At 41.5% G+C, this 25,791-nt stretch overlaps 1 protein-coding gene across 1 annotated transcript in view; it reads left to right on the top strand.

The window, feature by feature from the left end:
- Positions 1 to 25,791, top strand: part of COQ2 (coenzyme Q2, polyprenyltransferase) — a 276,674-nt gene that overhangs the window by 46,403 nt on the left and 204,480 nt on the right. The window contains exons 2-3 of the mRNA XM_078677496.1: positions 10,078 to 10,432; positions 24,829 to 24,995. Of these exons, the coding sequence (XP_078533622.1) occupies positions 10,087 to 10,432; positions 24,829 to 24,995 (513 nt within the window). The 5' untranslated portion in view covers positions 10,078 to 10,086. The remainder of the gene's footprint in view (positions 1 to 10,077; positions 10,433 to 24,828; positions 24,996 to 25,791) is intronic.

Below are 25,791 nucleotides of genomic sequence, written 5' to 3'. Positions count from 1 at the left end.
CCAATACGTTTACCCATTTCAACCTTTGAAGTAGGCAAACTTCAAAGAAAAGTCTTTGTAGTGCACATGCCCCTGCTTTTCCCTGCCCTGGCTCCAGACCCACAACAGGGATAGGAGACTTCTTCATTTGAGGACAGACACAGTCCTATTCAGGAGTCAGTGTTAACTCCTCCCACCACTTTAGCTCAGGAAGGACAATAGGCCTGGTGATGGGCCATCAGGATAGCCAGGGCACACCTCAGTTCCCTTTGTGTGACTGGCTGGAGTAAATGCACAAAGAGCTCAACTGTCATCCTGACCCAGATGTATACTCAGAGACAGGCAGAAGCACAGAATGGCTAAAGTAAGAAAACAGCAACTTCCTAAAAGTGGCATTTTTAGACCTGCAATTTAAAAAACAACTTCACTAAAAGATGTATTTTTAAGTCCACCAAAGTCCAATTTTCTATCAGCTCCTTATTGAAAGATGCACTTGTGTAATGTTACAAAGCAGCTCCAATGCTAATCTATGGGAGGGATAAGCCTTGCTGTAGTGAAAAACGAATGTAGCAGTTTTTCGCTCCCAGGACGTGTAAAACACAACAATACATGTCCTACCTTTTAAATACACTACACCCTGCCATAGGGCTACCTTGGGCCTACCTTAGGGGTGCCTTACATGTAGTTAAAGGGAAGGTTTGGGCCTGGCAGGTGGGTGCACTTGCCAGGTCCAAGTAGCAGCTTAAAACTGCACATACAGACACTGCAGTGACAGGCCTGGGACATGTTTGCATGGTTACTCGAGGGTGGCACAATCAGTGCTGCAGGCCCACTAGCAGCATTTGATTTGCAGGCCTAATAAATCAAATATGGCAATCATGGAGAAACCAATTACCATTACCTTTTAGACATAGACACTTGGCATAAGTGTGATTGAGCAAATCAATCTACAACTTTTGGGAAGGGAAGGATCATTCTTTTTATGAATTGGTTTGGTCACAACGTTTTTCCAGGATTCTGCCCAAAAAAATCCTGTTTTAGTAACCAAAAGAGAAAAACAGACATATGTAAAAGCCCATCAATTAGTGTTTAACTTTATAATTACTGCAGGAATATTACCTGGACCTGGGTTTCTACTTAAATTTAACTAGTAAACAGTATTCTTAATTAATTTGGTGGTAAAAAGATTCATTACTGTATCCATTGTGTAATCAACATTAGTTGGAAGAGCATTGGCCCAGACATGCAAAGCCTGTAGATACGTTTTCTTGAACTGAGCGTGAATTTTGCATTATATAGACACACTTCCATCATATTTTATGTGTTAAAATTGGCAAACGACAAATACCACAATGAAACTAAAATATAATCAATAGGACTGAATTAGTTTCTGAACTTGTATGATTGCCCAGCAGGTTCATTTTGCCCATTCAAGCACATCAAGCAATACGAAGCAAGCAGTTTGGTCAGTACCTAGACATGTTACATGGTGGGAAAGGGGCTATTGGAACGCCCTTCTAAGAGCTATCTTCCCTTCTAGGATTAATTTTTAGGTTCAAATCTCCAACTGTTACTAAAGTGTCATTTGGCTAAATATAAAGTGTACATTTGTTTCAGGTTTTATAAATTGCCCTGCCGCTAAAACTGAATCTGTGCTAGAAGAATACACCTTTATCAAAATTAATGTGACTTTTGCTACAGTCAACCTTAGAGACTAGATAGAGGTCAACCACAGTTTTTTTCACATTGTGACCTATTTTCTTAAAATTAAAGTTAAAAGACCAACTAAGGAACAGTCTGTGTTGTTTTGTGAGACTTCAAGAGGCACTAATCCAAAACTCTAAAAGAGAGAGGCCCACACTAGCAGGTTTCCTGAAAATAAATTGATTCACACTGTGCTTATTCCTTACTTAAAAACAAAACCTGCCTTTCTTGCTGTAGTAAAGCTATGCACATTCCTCACTAGAAGACAACTGAAGCACGAGGACCCCTCATATTAGGATTGATCACTAAGACATGAACTAACAAGCAAATCATTTTCAGTTTTGCCAGGGGGAGAAAAATTATTTGTATGTGTTGGGAAAACTCCTTAGAGCAGAGGTCTTCAAATGTTTGGATGCTGAGACCCCTCCTGTCAACATTTTGAGGGGTAAGGACCCCCTCCTGACAAAACGTTCTAAACCTGTAGACAGGGCTACTGGAATTATGAGGCGGAGAGGACCAAATTACACGACAGGCTTGACTAAATTGTGTGGGAAGAAAATGCAAATGATGTTATGTGATGCCGTGTATTTTAGGATAGCATTGCTTCCTTATTTTGACAATTTTTACACACAGGAACACTGAGGAAAGATTTAACCCCATGAGTACCCGTTTATAACCAAAATACATCAATTAACATCACAAAGATTTCCAGTCAACCTTTGTGAAGGGCCTTCCACTCCGCAGGAATACTTGCTGCCAAATTAGAAGCTCACCTAGCCCTGGCCGGGAGAAGCAGGGGTCCCTTAAAACCCTGGTGGTTTTGTGCAGAATTAAGCAGTTTACTGCTACTTTCCTCTCACCCCATCCCTTCTATCCCTCTCTCCTCTCCTAACCCCGGATCCTGTCTCACTTTTCAGGCCATATTCTTCCACCCTTTTTTACAACTTCCGAACTCTCCCCATTCAACCTCTCACTTCACCTTTAATCACCTATTGCCATTCTGTCTTTTCACTGCCATCATCTCAAACAGTCTCTCGCATTTAATTTCATGGCCTCTCTGGCCCAGTCGGCAAAAAATGTGAGGCATATCTTTACGCTAAGATCTTTGTGTAGTGAACTACAGAAGTAGTAGCAGTAATAGTATGAATGTGGAATCAATTCTAATCATTACGTAAAAGATTTGGTGTAGCCCATGGTGCTGCTCATCAGATCTTGTTTATAGCTCAATGTCCTGGAAAAGCTGTGTATAATGTTTTATTTGTGGAGGGATGGAAATTATTACTGTTTGTAAGATTTCTGATGTCACGGGCTGTGTGCAAAATTTTCACGGCAAGTAGCCCACATATGCGGTCGATGGACTAAAACTGACCCCTCCAGAAATACTAAAGTTTACTTTTCTTAGTAAATCACTTGTGGCTCAATTGTTTCTATTTTCTACAGTGGGCTGTCAAATTGGCAGTGGGTGTTTTTTCCCTGCAGGTATGGTATTCCAGGCCTTTGTAGGTACTGTAAAGTATTTTGAATTCAATCAAGGCCTCTATGAGCGTTCAGCATATTTTTCTAAGTTGTGAGGAAGTGGAATGTTTTTTTAGGATCCAAAAAGTGTGGTGTACTGCTGCATTTAGGGCTTTTTTGTTGCCTTCATGTTGCTCGTACCTAGACCAAGCTAAAGGGCAATGCCATAACCTAGGCAGGATTTGAATCGAGGGGAGGGTGCTTGTTTAGAGGACAAGCAGAGTTCTTTTGAGGAGTTTCAGTTGGTGCAAGGCGGACGTCGTTGTTTCCTGTTAGTGTATTACGGGTCAAACAACATCTCATATTACCACCAAATACATGACTTAAATTTAATGATAACTGCAATACCAAACACATCGGGGTGCATCTGAAGCGCTGAGCTGTCTGAGGAGGTGGGGGTGGCCTAGTCCTCGTAGCTGGGTTGTTAATTTATTGGACTTCAAATCATCGTGACCTAAAGCCCATGTGACTTACTTTTATTTTTTGGGAGTTTAATATAGCAGAATCATATCCTTAGCCTCACTTCAGCAGTTTGTATTTACGGGCAAATCACTTAATCACCCAGTGCCTTAAAACCACCTGCTTTTCACATGAAAAAAGAGCGCTTTACATGAGCACCCAGTGTGTTACAGGCGAACACATTCATTTTTTGTTAGGCACGGGGAGATAAGGTGATTTGCACAGAATGTTGACTATCCCTGCCGAGACTCGTACCCGGTTCCCCAGCTTTGAGGTCAGCCAGTAGGCCGCATTGAACTGGTAATCACATAACCGCAATAGGCATATTCAGTAATGTAAACATAGGTTATTATACTGTTTGTGCCAAGAGACTGGCTGTGATTGGCATGCAGCCCCTAAGCAATCACAAAATAAATAACTGTACTTTGTACGCAGCTTCAAGGCGTACTATTTTAGACTCACTGTAGCTTGATCTAATTTCTATAAAATAAAATTGATCGGGATGGCTTTTTTATGAATAGTTCTAAATTGAGCTCCACACCAACTGCTTTCAATCAAGTGTACTTATATAAAAACAAAATCACAAAACAAAATAATGGACTGCTTAATATACAGTAAGCAAAACGTTACTTAATCTATAACTATCGGTTTGTAGCGCTGCATAGTCACATGCTTTGTACAAATGTAAGGAATAGGCAGAGTGGGGACCCAGGGGGTACTGGAAACAGGAATAAAACTAAGCCTCTGTACCGAGTTTACAAAGGCATGTAAATATGCAAATGGTCTTTAAAGACCTGTGAAAAACTCTGGCATGCTGGAGGTAAGACTCCAGACACTGCCCAGCAGAGCCCCCAGCAGTTCGAGTTTCACTGCAGCAGCCCGGGCTGAGACACGACGGGGGAAGAGGGGGGCTGAAGCCTTTGGGCAGAAGTGTGACTGGGAAGGCGCGACCCCCGTTGCATCGCTTCACTGCCCCCCTGGGGGTCGCGCCCCACAGTTTGAAGACCCCTGCCTTAGAGTGTAGTGTGAGTCACAGGGTATCACAACTCTGTAATTCTTCTTCCCCAGCTCAGAAGTATGCTCATGCAATGCATTTTGTTCTCTATCTCCTAAGAATATGGTATGATTGGACAAGGGAACCTGGAATGAAACTTGATTAGACATTCCTGAGTGATACCTTAATGCTACATGTACATGACTAACAATATCTTCCTTGAGCACTATAATGATTCCTAATGAGTCTAGATCCCCTTGAGCTTTCATATCAAACTTTTCAGTAAATTGCAAAAAAAATTAATTTCATTACTTCTCTTGCATTTAGAAATTGGTAGGCTTCGAGAATAATGTAATGTGTTTTCCACATTGGCAGACGATGCAAAGTTTCACAGTGATTCGTCACCGGGGTGAAAAGGAAAACGGGGGCGTCTCAAAACATGTTTTTCCACCGATACATTTTTAGTGTACTTTTGCGGGAGATCTAATGGCAAAATGTCCAGTCAGATTTTGTAAAAAATTGGCAAGAATATAGACTATGGGGTGGAAAGGATCCTTTTTAGTTCCAAATGTAATGTGGTAAAGTATAGTGGAGTGTTGTTCAGTGGAAGGGCACCACCTTCAAATGACTTTTTATTGATAAAGTTTTGTATACTATAACACGCTTACCTCCAACACTGTGTTGTCAACTCGATAGCCACACTACATTAACAGTAACTCGCCACACTACTCTGTACAGTGTTCGCATAAATTATTTTATTAGAAATGTCAGGAGTCTTGTTAGGAGTGCTGTCATTTAACACGCTATAAGTGAAGTAATTTTGAAAGGGTATAAGCAGTGGATGGATAAGGTATGAGTTATAGTTAATGTAGTGAGGCTAGCGAGTTGACAACACTGTGTATGAAGGTGAGTGAGTTATAGTAATTTGAAGGTGGTTTGTAAATGATAAATTAAAGATATAACTATAACTTTCAAATTTGTAATGTTTGTATAGTTTAAGTTTGGTTTGTATAGAAACAATAAATAGTTATTCAAAGGTGTATAAATAAAGTAATTCGAAGTTGGTGCAATTATAGATGTAAAGTATAACTGTAATTAGAATTTCTAATGTTTGTGTAGTTTAAGTTTGGTTGTATAGAAATAATAAATATAGTTATGGTAATTTGAAGGTGGTGCGTAAATTATACATTTAAGGTATAACTATAGAATTTCTTACGTTTTGTAGTTTAAGTTTGTTTGTAAAGGAAGAACCAATGAACGTTTTCTAACTGTAACTAAGCTTTAACTTAGTTTTTTAATTGAATATATATACATGTAAATATATACATATAGATGGATGTGTAGAATTTAAATGTTATTATTACTATCGTTGTGTGGGGAGGGTCTGTGATTCATATCTGTCACAATCTGCCCTCTCCTCCCTTACCAGTAATAATAAGTAGCATATTGCCCTCAGTAATGTTGTGTATCTAGTGTATGCCATGCTGTTTATTCAATGGCAGTGCTTCTGAGCCAATATATGAGATAAAGCACAATAACTAGACTTGTTTTCTTCTGTAAAGTGATTCTAGAATGTAACTATGAGGCATTAAGCTGTGTTTTCTCAAGTCATTTAAAATGCACTGTGGTTGTAAATGTATGAATCTATTATTATTTGTACACTTGTTTCATATAAGGTGTTATTGTGCTACATTTATTTTGATTAGCATGACATGTACACAAAATAAACCTTATGTTATTTTATGGAAGTCTGCTTGAAAAAGCAGTGTACTTTAAAATTCCTTTAATTAGAATGTTTAGGTTATGTTTACCTTTCTTGAATCAGTTTTTAATTTTAAAAAAAGTGAGGCGAGGCACGGGCCAATGAATGTATATGATTCTGTGGCTGGAGCATTTGCCACATAAATACTTATTTGCAGCATTTGCTATATAGTCTGTTACATCATTTTATATCATTTTATTTCGATGTCAAAGAAAGAAAAATTCTAGGTCAAATGAATGAAAATGATACTACCACAGAATTTGCCACATAATTTATGTTTGTTTACTGCATAATGTAGATAATACATAATAGCCACAGTTACCTAGCCTGCTAGAAAAAATGAATTCCTTTTTATACCATATCCAAAGCAGCTGGTTGGAAAATGCCCATTTCTCTAGGTTGCGTCTCTGCCACTCCTAGGTGGACCCCTTAAAGCAGATGCCATGGCTGGCTGCAAACGAAATATTCATAAGGAATGTTTTCTGTTACTTAGGAATACAGCATTGCTTGTTGTAAAATGTCCATTCCTCAGGGCTGGTTGCATAATTGCCGTACTTACAGGTTGCGCTTTTTGGTGGATCTCTCAGAGCGTAAACGGTGGCTGGCTGCATAATGCCCATCATTCTGGGATGTTCTTCTGACACTCCTGTAAGGACTACAGAGCACATTCTATAGCTGACCTATCTTCAAAGGCATCACTTCACTCGTAGGGTGTTTTTTATGTTCCAAATACAATGTGGTTGCATGGTACGATACACACCGTACCAAACATGGTAGATAGAAGCTTGCACGTCCACTTCGAACCTTACCTCTTTCTTCCACACTCATGCCTATGTGCAGATAAATGTTTCAGAGCAGTCTCTGCAGTACACTCGAAACTCTTTCAAGTTGGACCACACTCTGCTCACACACTCTATCCTCACATGCACTACCATCTAATGATTAATGGTCCTATCACTCTCTTGCGTTTGCTTCAGTACACGACAAGGAGCTGCAAAAACATAAGCGAGCAAGTCTGGTGCACATGCACAACATTGAAACAGTCCCCGTTGGGGCCAAATAAGAGAGACACTCTGCCGACAAAAGCATTCCTGTGGAGTAACCTGATGTCATCTTAATATTCGTGCCTAAAAAGTGAAATCAAAATGCTATAGAAATGGAAATACAGTACTATACAGTGCAATGTGTGCTCTTCACTGTAACCCTATGGTCATAGTGGCTGACCACATTTGTAAATGTAAATGTAAATGTATTGGACTTGTAAAGCGCACGGCTGCCCGTAAGCGTCCCGGCGCTTGCTTAGGGAACCCGTCCTGGTATTCCCCTGTGAGAAACCCCGGCAGGGTGTCCACAAGGTGAAAGCCAGGCATCCCGCCGCGAGGGGCCGTAGTGGAGATTAAGCAAGCTATTGCCCAGAGTGGCAGAGTGTGACCCCGTGAGTTGAGTAGGCACCAGAGCGAGAATTGTCGAGTCCGTGGAATTTTTGAGCCCAAGACCCGCCGAGGCGGGGAATCGAACCCTGGTCCACGGTCGATCTCAGCTTCCCGGTCTGCCGCCTCTAACCACTGAGCCACGCTTCTCCACTAGTTCTGTCTCCACTAGTTCTGTCACCTCAGTTCTTGGATTGTCTTGGCAGGCTTGGAGATAAATGTGGGATGGAGGGAGTCAGTTTCTTAATATGAAGGCTTGTCAAGAAATCAATACCTGCACAGAGTTTGCACATCTAGCACAGATTCTTCAATCTAGAAGAGAAAACTTATGGTTCTGTTTTAAAGCCCAGTCGACATCCAGTTGCGACTTGCAAGTTGACCTTTGATAGGCTCCTTAACAGGCTTTTATTAGTTTATTTTAATATTAATAAGACCGTGGCTTCAACGAAGTTATTCATATATTGATCATTCTCTCATCGGTATATACCTTGGGTGAGATTTTAAAGACATTTTACCTTCACCATAGTGTGCCTTCATTGGTCCAAATTGTAACCAGAAGGAAGCGTAGTTCCCTTTTTAAAGAAAACTGTCCTGAAGAAGGTGAACATCACTTGAATCACCGAAACGCAGCGTCGACTTTGTTTTCTTAAGTGTAATCATGACATGTTATGTATGAATTGTTTTTAATTTTGTAAACGTAATAAATTGAATCTCTTTTATATATATTCATATCTTTTGGTTTTATATTTTTGTATTTGCTGACACACTGTTCCTCTGGTCATGTATTGTTAATACAAAGCTCCGTTTATGTTGTGTTTATAGTGTGTTCATACTGGTGTTTTGATTTTGGGACGCTTTAGTTTTGATAAAAGGGAGTCCTAGTAAGCCAAAGGGAAGACCCAAAGCAGGCCAGCCTTTCTTTAAAATCCCCACTGTCTGCCATTCCTTCCCAGCACTGTCCCTGCTCAGTCCCTTTAGTTGTGTTTGCCAGTAGCCCCAACGTATGTGGCTGTTAACGGGGGAGTTGGGGTTGTGGGCAAAGGGTTGAGGGATAGTTGGGAAGATTGAATTGACTGGGGAGATCTGTGCTCAGAGGGCTTTGTGCACCTGATAGTTATCTGTAATAAGTTATTGCGAACAATTTGTGCAGTAATTGTCTTTTTACATGCACTTTCTGACGTTAGAATATACTGGTTTTAAGAATTTAAGGGTAAAATGTGTAACTTGCAATGCTGCTTTCCATTTACTATAAATTGGATAACAAAGCTAAAGTTAAAAACATGTGTAAATATGTACTGTGATTGTTATTCTGCCACACTAATTCGAAAACCAACAAAAAATAATGTTGTGCCTAGTGTACAAAAGATAACGGCAGAAAAGGAGAAAGAAGGACGGAGAGAAAAATATTAAAACAATGATAGAAAGCAGTGATGAAAAAATCTATCAGGTTAAGCTAAAGAGGATGTGTAGCAAGGGCATAGAGAGGTTTTAGGAGGCATCAAAACTAGACATCGGCAAATCAGTATCTGTAATCCGGCATTTATAGCTGTTTCGGCGGCAAGCTCCTAAGCTAAACATTTGGCCCCTTCACTTGTGGCTTTGCAAATTAAGCACTGGCTAAATCTCTCCTTGCTGAATCCCTCTTCTCTCCTCTCTGTCAGCTCTTAGCTTAGTGCGGTGCTCCTAGGGAGCAAGGTCTATGTTTGTGTGGCAGCAAGAATTGTGCTGGAGTCCTATAGCTTTCTCAGTAAACCATGGAGGAAACCCTGCATAAAACCCACTTCTACGCCTGTTAGACTGGCAGACTGCCTTCAGCCAAGAGTAGTAGTACTGTTGAAAACCAGAATCTGGCCTTCTCAATCTCCTTCTCTCCTTGTGTACCAGGACTTTTAAAGGGCCTTGTAGGATTTTTGGGTTCTGCATTGAAATCTGGGAAAACACTACAGGAAGTTCTGAGAGATGTGAGTTTGCGTAAGGCAACTTGGGAAGCCCATTTGCTCGAGGCATTGACTAGAGATTGAAATATACTTACTAATGTTTATTTTTCTACTTGTAAATTATAGAAATCAATGGAGTTTATTTAACTGCTAAGTTAAGTTAAGGAATTGAGGCTTGTAAGCATATCCTCTTGGTTGAATTAGACGCCACATGAATCCTTTCAGCCAAGCATGTGCAACGCTATTCACATTGACATTTTATCACAGTTTCTAACTGATTTTGGTTTTAATTTCTAGGCACTGAAAATGACATCCAGCAGCCCCAGGGCTTTTTGCCTTTTCTTATCCAGTTTGAAGCCCTGCAGGAGGGCAGGTGTCACTGGCTTAAATGTCAGCTTTTATCACTCTGATGTAAATGGTGATCATAGACCACAGAAATCAGATGTCAACAATACAACAAGGCCTGTGAGTACCAACTGTGTTTTGAATGCACCCCAAAAGTGCTGGAAATCGAGACTCCTCAAAGCGCATTCTCAGGCCTTCAATTTGCAGAAGAGAAGAACCTTTGTGTGGTCAGCTGCCGCTGTAGTTGAGGCGTTGCCAAAGTCCACTCAGCCCTACCTTCGACTCATGAGACTCGACAAACCAATTGGTAAGTACTTTTGAGAAACGTGCCTTAAACAACCAGCGTGTTCTGATGATATGTCTTTTAACAGGTAAATTCTGGTGGACCTAAGGCTGGCAAGGTTCCCTCTGCACTCTTAAAGATAACTGAGAACATATTGATGGGCGTTAATTGTACTGGGTCTGGTGGTTCAGCGGACTGATGCAATCACTTCACGGATCTGGGTTGACCTCATGGTTACAGGTTTAATCCTAGCAGGTCCGCTCAGCCTTTCATGCTTTCATCCAGCAGCAAGATGCCCCAAGTGGTGGAGTGCGTTTTAAAAATACACTATACATTACCATTTCGCCTTCTACATCAAGGCTGGCTCAGTCTCTAGACTGCCTCCCTATGACAGCCTACCTCTTACCCGTATACTCACTGAGAGCTGCTAGGCCTAGTATCTCATGTCACAGTTTGAAGATGAGCCAAGACAGGCCCATCCTGTGACAAGGGGATTATTTTACCCCTTAAGCATCCCCTTTTGCTGCTCTCTGCCCTCCTGACAAGTGCTGCTTTACCTCTGCCTGGGTTAGTTCTGCCTAGCTGGACAATACTCCAGTCAACACTTTCCCCATTCATACTCTTACAATCCACCTATAGTTCAGTGTCATGTACACCCGCACAGCTTGGCAGTCTAGAGTGCATCTTTCTTGGTTCTCATGTGAAGAGAAGAACAAAAGAGTGATGGGTGGAATACTTGAATTCATCGCACTGACTAGTAATTACTTTGTGCAATATCACATTAGTATTTTTGTGCCCAACATGGCACCTCAGAGGAGCCAGTCATGTGAAATTCCAGCTTGCTCCTGCTCCACTAGGACCAGTCCAGCCCAAACTTCCAAGATTGGAACCACAAACGACGTCAGATTGGTTTTGGCCTAGTTAGGTCTCCTCAGCGCATTATAGCTCGAGTCCTATGGCTCAGGGAGCACAGGACCCACGTCTGGACATACCCGCTGCACTTATGGCATCGCATTGAGGAAAAATAAAAACAATGGTAAGGAATGTGGCCCTGAGCATCCACTAGTGGTGGAGAATAATTCAAGCATTCAATCCAACATCTTGTTGTTTATATTACTAAAGATAAGAGCACTCAATGATCGCAATACTTGTATTTTCCTAAAACACACTTTGTCTAATGAATGCTTCTGTTTATTAAAATGGATATTTGCCTAGTTTTAGCAAAAATAGTCTAGATTTTATGAAAGCCAGAGGCAAATATTATGCATCACGTTTCTTGCTTTATTTCAGTAGCAGCCAAGATGAATAAACTACTTTTGCCATACAATACCTGGCAAAAACAAACTGCAATATGATGTCATAAAGATCGCAGCCAATGAGATGTCATTTGGTGTAATAAAAGTCTTGACTGGGAGCAGCAACCCCTCCTTCCTAGCGAGAGTACTTCAAGGGTAACGTAACATAGTAATAATAAAGGTAATTATCGTGAAGGCAATGAGAGGTGAAAATGCCCTTGATCAAATCCAACATAAGAATTAAGTAGGCTGCAAATGACCTGCAGACTGATAAGAGAACAACATTTTTCTCAGTGAATGCAATCTTGTTTCTGTAAATTTTCCCAAGTGATCCAAACTGGCAATGCTCTGTTTATCTTCCTTAGGTGGAAAGAGCTGTGAGTGCCGCTGCCACTATGGAGAGAAAATTGGGAACCTTAATTATAAAAAGCACAAAATAATACTATCCTTTGTGTCTTTAATAAAATCTATAGTTTCCTTCACTGAAGCTACTAAACTCTACGGTTTAGTGAGCGACCGGAAACTCCTATTGTGATAGTTCAAAGCATAGCGACACCCGCATTCGCCATATAAGCAAAAGGTATGCAATAATAGGACTTAAAAGTAGAAATAGTAGAGCAGTCTGCTGTTCTGAGAATGTCCTCTAAGTCAGCAACAGCTACAAAAGGCTTTTGAAGCCATGGCTCCTGAACTAGAGTGTGCACCATACGTACTGGTATCGATACCCTCTAAATTCATTACCCATTTGACACAGCTATAGGAGTGAGTAGAAGACACCGGTGTGGAGATTTCGGAAAGGACACAAACTATCGGACAGAGGAGGACATTCTGAAATTTGCAGTTTTAGATATTTTTGTCTTTATATAATGTTTTACACAAAATTTAGTTTGAAAAGGAAAATACAGGTAGTGAACTATAATTAAGCGAATTTTTGTTCTTCTTCCGACTTGGAAAAAAAACACCTGTAGTTTATAGTGAACTAAGGAAATATTCAAGGCTTTGACGTCAGAAAGATATTTCAAAGACACGAGAATTAACAAAACTGTTAGTTTTACTGATAAGAATTTCAAAGAGTAATCAACATTATCATGCCAACTAATAAACAAATAAAAAAATAGGTTAACATTCTGCATTTGATTATACTTTGGCAAAGGTTTCGATAATCTTACTGCCTTTAAGCGATAACTCACTAATGGATATTCTCTAACTGTCCTGCCATCCACTCTTTTGTGTGTAAGTATTTACTGTTCTGTATGTCTCACCTTGAAGAGCCAGAGAGGCTAAGAAATTAACAATCAAGGTTACATCTGCTGAAAAGGGATCTGAATCTCTGTCCAGACACCAGCTGTTTCATACCATCCAAGTGGATTTTTAAAGCTTAGTTGTTTTCTGTTGCCCTAGATTGGTAGATGAATTGAGGAGCTTCCTCCAACATTCCTGGGGTTCTCCACAGAAAACTTTCTGGGCTAATAAAACTGGGGGCTGGCTGAGTATCATGTTGTAATATTGACGCAAGAGATCCAGAAGGAGACTGGGAACAAGTTAGTAGTCTATTGACAGATCTAGGATGGTCCATGGTTGAGCTTGCTGTAATGGGGCTGTTAGAACCAGGGAAGTCTTTTGACAACACATTTTAGCTAAAGCATGAGCTACCATGATAAATGGGGGGAGGGCGTAATTGAGATGTTAGGACCAATTCTGAAGCAAGGCTAGAGTCTGAAGTTGTGGCCACCTACTGAAATAAGAAAGAAGTTGGATTTCAAGCAGGAGGCAAACAGATCTAGTGTCATTGGACCAAATTTTGAAGATACCTTTCTGAATATGGAAGGATCTAGGCGCCAATCGCTGGAGTCTTGAAGGTGCCTTGAACACCAGTCTGCGTTGGTGTTTAGATTCCCCGGGAAATATTCAGTTTGAACAGTCTTTGTTGTGAATAAAATTCCCCAAAACATTTGTCTAATTCCGCCAATTTGTTTGAATTTTGTTTCTCTTAAATGGTTGATGTGCCTCACAGCTGAGAGATTTATCCTTCATAAGAGAATTGAACAGCGTATCTTATTTTTTTGTGAATGTTTGGATGGCAAAGAAGTCTGCAGGCATCTCTAAACAATTTATGTGCAGAAATGACACCTGCTCTGACCACGTACCCCCAGTCGAGTACTGGCCACATCTTGCTCCCCAACCTGTCTGTCTTGCATCAAATTCTAATACAAGATCTGGGGTAGAAGATCACAAATCCATTCCATGCATCTAGGTGATCTAACCTCTATTGAAGTTCTACATCGAGGTTATTGAGCCTGAATAATAGAGATCCTTACAAAGGTGTTAAACTTACAATCTCTGTGCTCATTTGTGCAGAGTGCCTGGAAAAATTGCTTGAATAGTCGAAGCTTATAGGCTTACTAATCGTGCTAAAAATATCATAGAAACTTCCAACATGTTTGATGTCTGTTGTATTTCTTTACTAAAGGAGCCCTCTGTTGAGGAAGTCTTTTTTTATCTATTAGGAAACCCAAGAATTCTATTTTATTTGAAGGTATGAGAAATACCTTCTCCATATTTACTAGGAACCCTAGATTCTGCAAGAGCTGAAGACATTCCTCTAACTGGGATTGCACTTGATTTTTGTTATGGGCCATGAGGAGAAAATCGTTTATATTGACGATTAACCATATTCTTTAATGTCTTAAGTCAACTACTACAGGTCTAATTATCTTTGTGAAGCACCATGCTGCTGAAGAGAGGACAAAAGGAGTATTTTGAATTAGAAGAATGATTCTTCCCACTAAAACTGTATTTATTGTCTGTATGCAGTGTGAACTGAGATTGTGAGGTAAGCGTCTTGAAGGTCCAAATGGACCATCCATTCACCTTCTAAATGAGAATCTCTGATAAGTACAAACATCTCCATCTTGAAGTGATGGTATGCCTCAAAATTGTTAAACGTTTTTAGATTCATCATAGGTGAAATTTTACGTTCATCTTGTGAACTAAAAATGTTGTACTTCCTTCCAAATGATTTGGCTCCCGAGACAAAAGGAGGTGCTGAGGAAGAAAGTGGTGGATGGGAGTTTGTTATAGATCTATATACAATACCCTTGAATTGTGTGCTGTGTCCACTGGTCTGAGGTGATGTTTTGCCATGCTGGTAGAAAAAGCGCCAATCAGCTCCCTACTGAATGAAGGTCAGAATCGAACATTCTTACCTGTACTTTTCACTACTCTAGGACTATATCCCCTGCCCTGAATCTTCTACTCCTATGAGGATAGAATTGAGTTTTTTTTTTGCTTGAGACAACCCAAAGGAGCCTCTGTAGTAATTATTCCTTTGTGAGATGTAATACCAGCAAAGCAAGTCTTTCATTTGCCAGCCTGTCAAAACCCTAGATCCGATTATCTTTTTCAAGGAGAACTTAGCTTTGTCTATAAATACGAAAGTAGATACATACCTGGTCATTTCCGTTATAAGTGAGCCTCCGATAGCATGCTGTTTGCCTGTTGATCACCTTCTTTATAAGATAAACTTTCGAACTTAGAGTCTATGTTTAACAGGAGACTTTACTACTGTATGCAAGTTGCCTTTTGAGCCTAATTAGACCGTTTCAGGAACCACTTAAGAACCTTCCGATCCAACTTCCTGAGCTAAATCAAGAATTCTTGTAAGTGTGCTTGCTGTCCGGGCAATATAAACCTCTTTGATTGGCTCCTTCCCAAATTTGATAAAGAAGAACAGCATGTTGTGATGTATTACTGGCATATCTGTAATGTTATTTGCAAGAGAAGGGTGAGTATATACCAAACATAATCTCTTTATTTTTATCCTATCTAAAGTTTGTCTCAAATGCAATGAAACTTAATCAGCCACATGTTCATAAGTGAACCATTTTGTAGAATTCGTTTGGTGCCTTAATGTGGTATCCAATGTAGGTCCCCTCATACAATCCAAGCCAGTTCTATTGAAGCTCTGAAAGGATTCTCGCTAGTCACCTTGAGAATGTTTCTGCCTCTTCTGAGGACCCACGCTCTCAGTGGGAAGGGTATGCCCAGACGTGGGCCCTGTGCTTGCTATGCCCATGGATTCAAGTTAGCCCAGCCTAACTGGTCCTTGGATGCTTGTTCCGGTCCGGGAGGACCTGGCCTGGCAGTTCGAGCTGAACTGTTCCCATGGGCAGCAGGGTCAAGACTGATTTGCATATGGCTGAGTCCAAACTGGAATGGCATGGTGAGCTAAACAATTATGGATTTAGGCCCAGATCTCTGTACTGGGGATGAATGTTTGACAAAGTTCAGCAGTCCGTCCATCAATTGTTCTTTTTGCATTCATCACGTGGGACAGGTATGCCCGGACATGGGTCCTGTGCTCGCTATGCCATTGGAGTCAAGCTAGGCTGGCTGATGAGGGGTGACACCCCAAAACGAGTCCCAGGATGCTTGTTCCGGTTCAGGGAGGACCTGCCTGGCAGTTCAGACTGGACTGTTCCCATGGACAGTAGGGTCAAGACTGATTTCCATATGTCTGGGTCCAAACTGGAATGGCATGGGGAGGAAAAAAACTATGGATTTAGGTCCAGATCTCTGCATTTGGGGTGAATGTTTGACATTGTTCAGCATTCCGTCCATTAATTTTTCTTTTTGCATTCTGTCTTAAATGCAGCTTGTGTCACTTTTTCCAAGCTATTTCCACAAGGCTGCATGTGGCGCCTTTTAAAATCTTTATACCATCTTGCATTATGATTGAGTTATCATATTTTTGTTCATAAAGTCAGCGTGTGTTGGCTTTTCAAAGCAATTTTTTTGCATTCTGTCTGCATGGCAGTGTGGCCACCTTTTTATTAAATATAACATGTGGCATTTTAATTTATTCATTGTGGTTCGTTTATTGAGGCAGCGTGTGTAGCCTTTTGTAAGTGCTGAAACAACATCTTTTTATATTTTTTTATTTCTTTATTTCTTAGCTGTCTGACTCCAAGGCAGCATGTGCTATCTAATATAACAAATGAAAGGCCGCATTGTCCGAGGTGGAATAAAGGTAAATAAACAAGCCCTCACATGCAGCTCTGTTTTATTTGAGCTAAGGAAATGTGCTTCCTACACTGCTTTTACTTGCAATGTTAAAGGGAGGGCTAGATTATTCTGTTCCTCAACCACAACCTACGTTTTATTCTCCTCGAACAATGCTGCTTTTGAATTCTTTTGTTAGACGACTTCAAACAATAGTTGTGACTGCAAAAACACAGGATGTGTACAAGGCACACGGGAAAATGTTACCCTTTACTTATTTTAGCTTACGGTGTGTCCAAAAAGCAAAGAAGAGGGCAACATTTACATTCAACTTTAAATTTACATTTATTCAATGGCAGACAATGCTGCCTTTCATTTGTTATTTTAGACAGCTTTAAATAATATCTGCAACTGCACCTCAACCATAACATGAGTTTTATTCCCCTCGAACAATGCTGCCTTTCAGCTCTTTTGTTAGACAGCTTTAAACAATAGTTGTGACTGCAAAAACATAGGAAATGTGTAAGGTATGCTACTCTTCACTTATGTTAGCTTATTGGTATCCAAAAAACAACTAAGAGAGCACATTCAGCTTTAAAATTACCTTTATTCTACCTTGAACAATTCTGCCTTTAATTTGTTATGTTAGACGGCTTTAAGCAATATTCGCATCTGCACCTCCACCACAGCATGAGTTTTGTTCCCCCCAAATAATGCTGCCTCTCATTTGTAATATTAAAAGACACACAATTGATGGACAGAATGCAAAACAAATCAAAACATTCACCCACAGTCATGAGATCTGGGTTAAATCCATCATTCTTTTGCTCACATGCCACCCCAGTTTAGACCTGGCCATATGCAAATCAGTCTTGACCCTGTGCCTCATGGGAACAGTCTAGCCCGAACTGCCAAGCCATGTCCTCCCTGGACCGGAAACAAGCATCCTAGGACCGGTTTCGGGGTTTCACCCCTCTTCAGCCATGATAGCTTGATTCCAATGGCACAGTGAGCCCATGACCCACGTCTGGGCATACCTGGCGCACTTAGGGCAAGAAATCAAAAGACTCACAATTGATGGACGGAATGCAGAACAAATCAAAACATTCACCCCCAGTCAAGAGTTCTGGGTTAAATCCATCATTCTTTTTCTCACCATGCCACCCCAGTTTAGACCTGGCCATATGCAAATCAGTCTTGACCCTGTGCCTCATGGGAACAGTCCTGCCCGAACTGCCAAGCCAGGTCTTCCCTGGACCGGAAACCAGCATCCTAGGACCGGTTTCGGGGTTGCACCCCTCTTCAGCCAGGATAGCTTGATTCCAATGGCACAGTGAGCCAGTAATATTAGACAGCTTTAAACAATATTTGTGACTGCACTTCATCCACAACATAAGTTTTTTTATCTTAAACTTTTTCTGTGCTTTTAAAAACTGCATTCATTCAAGCACAGGTTATCGCACTCGGGAAACTGATTGTCTGTTAAACACACACTCTTATGGATTCCGTTACATTTGAGATAGGAAAATGTGCTTCCCACCTCTCTTCACGTGCAATTTTACGGGGGAAATTTCATTCATTTTTTTTACATGTACATGTGAATTAATTTGCACAGTTTCCATCAATTTAAATTAAACTATTTCATAAATTAAAATTAAACAGTCCTTTCCTCTAAACATCGTATTTACTATCACAGCACCCATTATCCACCTTATTTGTTGCCTACCAGGTCTAGGGGGTCAGGGTATACCTACCCAGCCCCCTTATGTCTGTTTTTTTCTTTCACGAATATATGCAATAGCTGGATTCCCCGATCATCGTCCCTCTTCTGACACATGCAAGCCAATGGCTCCATTGCTAGTGCAAATGGCAATGGGGAACTCAGACACCTGTGTCTTGTTCCTCTATAGATTTATCACAAGGCCGAGAACACCAAGCCCTTTCTAACTCTCGCCTTATGTGCAAAATGCAATTACTGAACCTATTTCAGAAAGCCTTCCCCTAGCTCGTTTTTTCGTAGAGCTGTAAACAGGTATGGCCAGATCAGGGAGTCAAATAACTTTTCAATATCAAGAGACACAACCATTGGAGTTCAATGACCAATGGCGACCTAGTCCAAGACATTAAACAGCCTTCGGAGGTTCATGCGTGTTCGTCAATCTGGAATGAACCCATTTTGATCAGGGAATGTGAGCGCTACCATCAGGGACATGAAGCGAGTTGCAAACACCTTTGCTAGTACTCAGAATTAAGCAGCAAGAGGATCCTATAAGAATGTATCTCTAAAAGGGTTGTGCCCTGACTTAAGAAACACGATAGTGGGCGTTTGAGTGGACTGAAGTAGTGTCCCAACAGTGGCCAATTTGTTATATATAATATTAACTAACGCAGTACCAGTTGTTGGTAGGTTGCTTAAAATTTTGTTGGCAGCCCATCCATCCCCAGGGTTTTATTCTTGGCAAGTAAATTAATAGGCACTACATTGTGTTCAATATAGGCAGGGATAAGCTGCAGAAACATAGTTGTGTTGACAGTACTAATTGCCTAATTGCCCGGGCTGGGAATAAAGTGAACCTTATTATGAAGCAAACTCAGCATCTGACCTGCCCTGTCTCCGTCTTCATGCAGTGTGACCAGTTAGTCTTTATAATGGACCCTGCTAAATCTGTCCACTAAATTTGTGTGCACCTTGAAAACCTCCGACTTATGCTTCCAAGTCTCCACATCAAGCACTGATCTAGCCACAAGTTCCCTCCATTCTGTTTCTTTTTCTAGTATCTGTCACGTCAATACCTTCTTAACTCCAAACATAGTCTTGAGGGAGACACCACACATTACCACCTTGAATGCTTCTAAGAGTACAGAATGATCAGCGTCAGACCTCTCATCCTCTCTAAAGAAATTATGTTTGCAGGTGCCTAACTTAGTGCGAAAGCCCAGGTATAACAGAGCATGTACCCTTAATCTCCATGTGGGGATGCATAATCGAATTGCAGTCAGACCCAATGGGAAGAACAAGGGGTTGTGATCTGGGAGTGTAAAACATAAATATTCAGAGTGTTCAGCCCCAGCTTATTTTTAGCCTGGTCTAGAACATATCTAGCCCAGTGTATACCACGTGCACTAGGGCGTGATAAGGGAACTCAATGGAGTACGGGTGCATCACCTTCCAGGCCTCTACCAGTCCCCACTGTTTTGTCCACTCCATTGATTGTTGACAAGACACCCTGCATACCGCCCCTTGAAGTGGCAGAGTAGATCTGTCTTTGTACACATCCATTACTGTTTTGTAATCCCCGCCTAGAACGCAATGTGCGCCTTCCAGGTACTGGGACTAATTCATGTTGGGGGCATACAAGTGTGTCATTGCTAACCGATCTCCGTCCATTGCTCTTAATAATGTCTCATACCACCCCACTAGATCAGTATGTGTGCTCTCACCTCATATGCTACACCAGGGGAAATCCATATCAGAATGCCTCTTGCAAACATAGAATACATGGTGCAGTATAACTGACCTCCCACTTCATTTGCAATTTCTGTAATTCTGTTTGAACTAAATGTGTTTTCTGTATGCAGGCATTGTGCATCTTCCTTTGCTGCAAATGCATAATGACCCTTTGACGTTAACATGGCATACCCAATCCCCACATTTTCAACTTAATGCAGTTAATCTGTGTCCCAATGTGGTCATTTTAACCCACTCTACCATGCAGCAGTCCATGGCCAACTACCACTGCGCGTTACATACAAGTGGCCCCATTTAATTGACCACTCTCTGGTTATATGGAGACTCCTATTAGTTCTGCCTCCTTAGCTCCCAGCTACCTATCCGTTTGTCCCAGCTGAGGTTTGAGTAACTACCTCACCACCCTGTATTAACAAACTACGTGATTGGAATCGCCCATGCTTCACTGGCAGCATGGAGCATGCAAGAGAAAACGAAGGGGATGAAAAAATATAAAGCAAAATAAACATCAGTATGCAGACAAGTATCCTAGCCTGGTCAATTTAATATCACAGCTATCACCCTCTATCACCTCGCCCAGAATCCCTCCCCCCATTTCTGAACATATCACTAAAGCCATCTCATACTACCCACACACCCCTTTGTACCCAAGACTGCTCACTCATACCAGTAACTCACATTGATCTTACTATCAACACAGAAAGTGTCCCAGTACAGAATCAGGTGGGAAGTTTGGTTGTCATCAGGGTCAGATGTGAACCATGAGCCCATGCTCCTGCTGGAGAAACACCCCGCTGCACCTCCATGATTCAAGGTGCCCTTGGTAGTTAGTAGTAGACGTGCAGCAAGTCCTGTAGCTAGGATCGTCTTCAACCAAACTTGCTTGTTCTTCCTCTGCCAGTGCCTTCATTATTCTGGCATTCACTTTATTTTTGCCATCAGCCTGCTTTGTGTAGATCTCGTGGGTCATGTAATCTCCATGATCTCAGAAGGATAAGAAATGCCTTGGATCTCCAGTCAGGATATAGCATCATCCAGGGAAGCATCGATATGCATTTCGCCCTTCGTTATTACCCTGAGCCTCATGGGGAAAATAAAAGCGAAATAATTCTCATATGTCCAAAGGCATTGTTTAACGTGTAGATAACTCCTGCTTTGCCAGTGTATCAAACTCATAAAATTCAGGAGTATGTGCACCCAAGAGTTCTCATAACCTATGAACCATGCTCATGTGCCTTAGCAAGGATTCAATCCCGGCTGCATTCGTTCAGGCATTTTGCGATAAGTCGATAGTGGGCGCTAATGGCCACTGTACTCACCCGGTACTCTGTGTGCATGTTCTTTCACAAAATGTTGTGGGGGTGTTCCCTTGAAGACATGCTGTTACATCCACTGCACAACAAACTCATATGCCCGAGGGCCCTCCTACTTCCCAGGTACCCCTATGCAGTGCAAGGTTACTGTTAGACCTTGCATGTTTGGTGGGGTTTCCTCTGACTTTTTGCTTCCAGACCTCCAGTTTTTGTTGACTTCGGTTTTGCTGGCCTTATGATTCTGTGCACTTGACCACTGCTGACCAGTGCTAAAGTGCTTGTGCACTTGTGGTAATGTGGTAACATTGACTTATCCACAATTGGCATATTTAATTTACTTATAATTCCCTAGTAATGTGTACTACATGTGCCCAGGGCCTGTAAATTAAATGCTACTAGTGGGCCTGCAGCACTGGTTGTGTCACCCACTTAAGTAGCCCTTTAAACATGTCTCTGGCCTGCCATTACAGAGCCTGTCTAGGCAGTTTACACTGCCATGTCAGCCTCCTGGCAAGTTAAACCTCTTGCCAGGGCCAACCCTTCCTTTTTAATAAATATAAATCCCCTCTAAGGTACGCCCTGGACAGCCTTAGGGCAGGTTGCAGTGTATTTAAAAAGTTGGGCATGTACTTTTAAGTTTTACATGTCCTGGTAATCAAAAACTCTTAAATTTGTTTTTCACAATTTCCAGGCTTATATCTCCCATAGGATAACATTGGGATTGCCTTATTACATTTTACAAGAATCATTTTCGAATGAGAAGGTATAATTGATTCGAGTTTGGTTTTTCTTGAGTCACAATTAAAAATCACAACTTATGGTGAAGTTGGATTTTAAATTGTAATTCTGAAAATGGCACTTTTAGAAAGTTGGCATTTTCTTACGTTCGCCATTTGGTGTACGCAGCCTGTCTCTGATCACATGTTTGTGGTAGTTGACAGTTGGGCTTTGTGTATTCCTCCTAGACAGCCACACACAATGGGAACTTAGGTGTGACGTGATGGGCCATCCTGGCAGGATAGGAGGGAGGAGCTGGGCACAGCCTCACTTACACTTGAATATGCTGTGTCCTGTCTACACAGAGAGAGGTGCTTAACCCCCTGTAGTGAACCTGGAGCCAGGGCAGGAAGGGCAGGGATGTTGTGCATGTCAAAGGCTTCTTTTTGAACTTTCCCCCACTTCAAAGGCATCACTGGGTATAAGTATTGGACCTCAGACCACACCACATCTGAACCTGTGACCACTCTGCTAGGAAGAACTACTGCTGTGCTGTTGAAAGGACTGCCACTTTGCTGGACTGCTGCTTGCTGGTTTCCTTCCTGATTTGCTATGTTGTCCTGCTGCCTGCTGCTCTCTCTTGCTTGGGTGAGAAGGACTGGGCCTGCATCACTTGAACCCATAGTGACTCCAAGGGAGAGCTGGCTGGACTCCTGGTCTGAACTTTCAGGCACAAAAAAGGCTTACAGCCATCTTGCTCCTGCGCCTGGACTCTGCAATCTGTGAGTCTGCCCTGCCAAGTGGTGCCACTGCACTCCTGGACCCTTGGAAGTGGGCCCCCAGCGGAACCAACGCATCCTCTGCTGCGGCAACAGAACCGGCGCATCGCCTTCAGAACAGGCGCATCCTCTGGTGCGGAATCGCTGCATTGCCTTCGGAACTGGTGCAACGCCTTCGGAACAGACGCATCACCGCTGCTGCATTGAGAAAATCGACGCATCTCCTCTACTGCATGGAGAAGAATGGCACATTCCCTCTGCTGCTTGGATCGACACTGACACATCGTTTCACTGCACTCTGCATCTTTGACATTGACACAACCAGGATCAAGGTACCTTTGTTCAGCAGGCCACACTGGGTCTCTGTATTTGACCCGAGCTCCATCGCGGTTGGCCTGAACTTTTGACTTTGTCCTTGTCCGGGGGACAAAGATATTGCAAGAAGGCGCCTACTGCTTCTAACCGCTACTTTACAGCTATTCTTTAAAAAAAAAAAAGATCTCAAGTTCTACATACTGGATTTTTGTCATGTTGGTCTTCTTTTATTAATTAGATTAAGAGCTAAGTTTCTGGTCTAGAATCTTTTTGTGTGGTGTCTTCACTGTTTTACAGTTTGAAGTGTTGCACAAATACTTTACTCATTGCCTCTTAAGTTAAGCCTGACTGATCTGTACCAAGCTACCAGAGGGTGAGCATAGGTTAATTTAGGGTGTGTTTGTGACTTACCATGACTAGGAGTATGGTTACTGCTTGACCTGGGCTTGTACCCCGGTCACCCAGGAACCCAATTTCTAACAGTCACCGTTCTTCGTCCTCCTTTCTGCATTGTAACTCCTTTACTTACAGAGCCATGGCTCTGACCTGAGTTTGCAGTTCTAGCACCGTGGGTTTCGTCGGGGATGCTAACATTTATTTGTTGCCATTGATCATTTCGGCAAATTTTTAAATGATCAGCACACAGGATCCCCACGTCATTCACCACACTATCTATCTTTCCTTTCAGTGAGGTCTTGGTATCCATTATTGTTTGCAAAATGTCATCGAATCTGCCCTTCAAAGAGAGGGTTAAAGGAATCTAAACCAGTCAGTGCCTGGCAGAAGCTGGTTGCAAGCACTAACCACAACCCACTCCAAGTGATGAAGACCTTAAAAACGCACTGGTCTTTTGAATGGACTTTAATTCTTTCACATCTAGGATATCTTTGATGACTTTATAGGACTCTAACACAAGACATCACTATTTTGGATTGTCAATCCAAATTGTATAAAATATGATTTTATGACTAATTGTGTAATTACATTGAATTCTTACACAGTTTTATTGTTTGTGATCTTTTGTGAAAATATATCTAGTCCTAAGTAATGGAAAATCAACAGCAAACTCATACTGAAATAAAGGTAGGAGTTTGCACTCTTTTCTATTGTAACAACCCCATTTTGTGTTTCAGAATGTTTTTTTCTTCAAAATTGCCTAATGAGGTTACTGACCCATACTGAATTGCAGTTTGGAAGGATCGTGTAAGGGCTGTTCCTTCCAAACTTCGATTATTTATTAATGGTTTTCAACTGTAATTTCAGCCGCAAACAATTGGTCTGTTACAGACACCCAAGTTGGGGTTCTAATTAATTTTGCGATGGGGAGAGTCCCCTTTAGACTCCTTTCCCTTTCTGAATTGGGGTAGCAGCCTTGCGTGAAGTAGGCCTTGGTCCTGGGGAACTCTGGCAACAAATCGGGTCCATATGAAAGTTAACGAAGACGTGTTATTTAGTATTATTTTGGTTTATATCTTTTATCGCTGTTATCATGACAGTTTTGACCAATCTGTTGTGTGTCTTTCTATGGCAGGTACCTGGCTTTTGTACTTACCTTGCACCTGGAGCATCGGCTTAGCAGCAGAATCTGGCTGCCTTCCTGACCTGGGCATGCTGGCACTTTTTGGCACTGGAGCTGTACTGATGCGTGGTGCAGGCTGTACCATCAATGACATGTGGGATCGAGACTACGACAAAAAGGTAGGCACTGCTTCTGTGGGTTCACATCAGCTAGAAGACAGAAGAATCTTTTTTTCGGTTTAGCTTGTGTGGGCTTAACACGTTTAGTGCAATCATTACCATTGCTAATTTCTTTCATGTCAAAAGCCATCATTGTTACCCTGTCCCTTTAATCCAACTCTCTCATAGGTGTTTTTCCTACAACTTAACATGTATGCCAGCGTGTGGCATAAATGGGACTAGAGAACAAAAAAGAGACTGGTTTAACACCTTCTACGCAATTAAAGCACTTATTGGACAGTTAAAGCAGTTATTGGACTGGCTTAAACCTACTTTGCTGCTGAAAGCTCATTGTACATTCATGTTTGCGAATGTATGCATGCATGCAGTACGTGTGGGCATACAAATCTGCTGCAAATACATTCACCTTGCTGTTTAGGTCAGCTACTTGGCTGAAAACTTCATCTTGGAAGAAACTAGCTGTAGATAAAAACATGTTTGCCCTTTGAGACTCACATACTCTGTACTTTGTTCTTTCGTCAACCCCTTTGGCCCTTGTTCTGGCTAAACCCCAGATAACACATTGAATATCCTCTGCATTCTGATCCGTTGTTGGAGGTGGACGAGGGGTAGCCATCTAAGTGGATGGGCATTGGGTTTGGTTCTCGTCTCTTTTTCGGAAAACTCAGAAGAAGTTGTGATTCACTGGTTTCTACAATTTTTGCGATGATTTTTTCCCAGGCTTTTTTCCATCGTATACGATTTGTAGTACTTGTTGTTATAATGATAAAATATTTGATCATTTTCACCCATTAGT

The sequence above is a fragment of the Lissotriton helveticus genome, chromosome 2_1 (assembly GCF_964261635.1).
Source record: "Lissotriton helveticus chromosome 2_1, aLisHel1.1, whole genome shotgun sequence".
Classification (NCBI taxonomy): Eukaryota; Metazoa; Chordata; class Amphibia; order Caudata; family Salamandridae; genus Lissotriton; species Lissotriton helveticus.
This window is presented reverse-complemented; position numbering and strand designations above follow the sequence as displayed.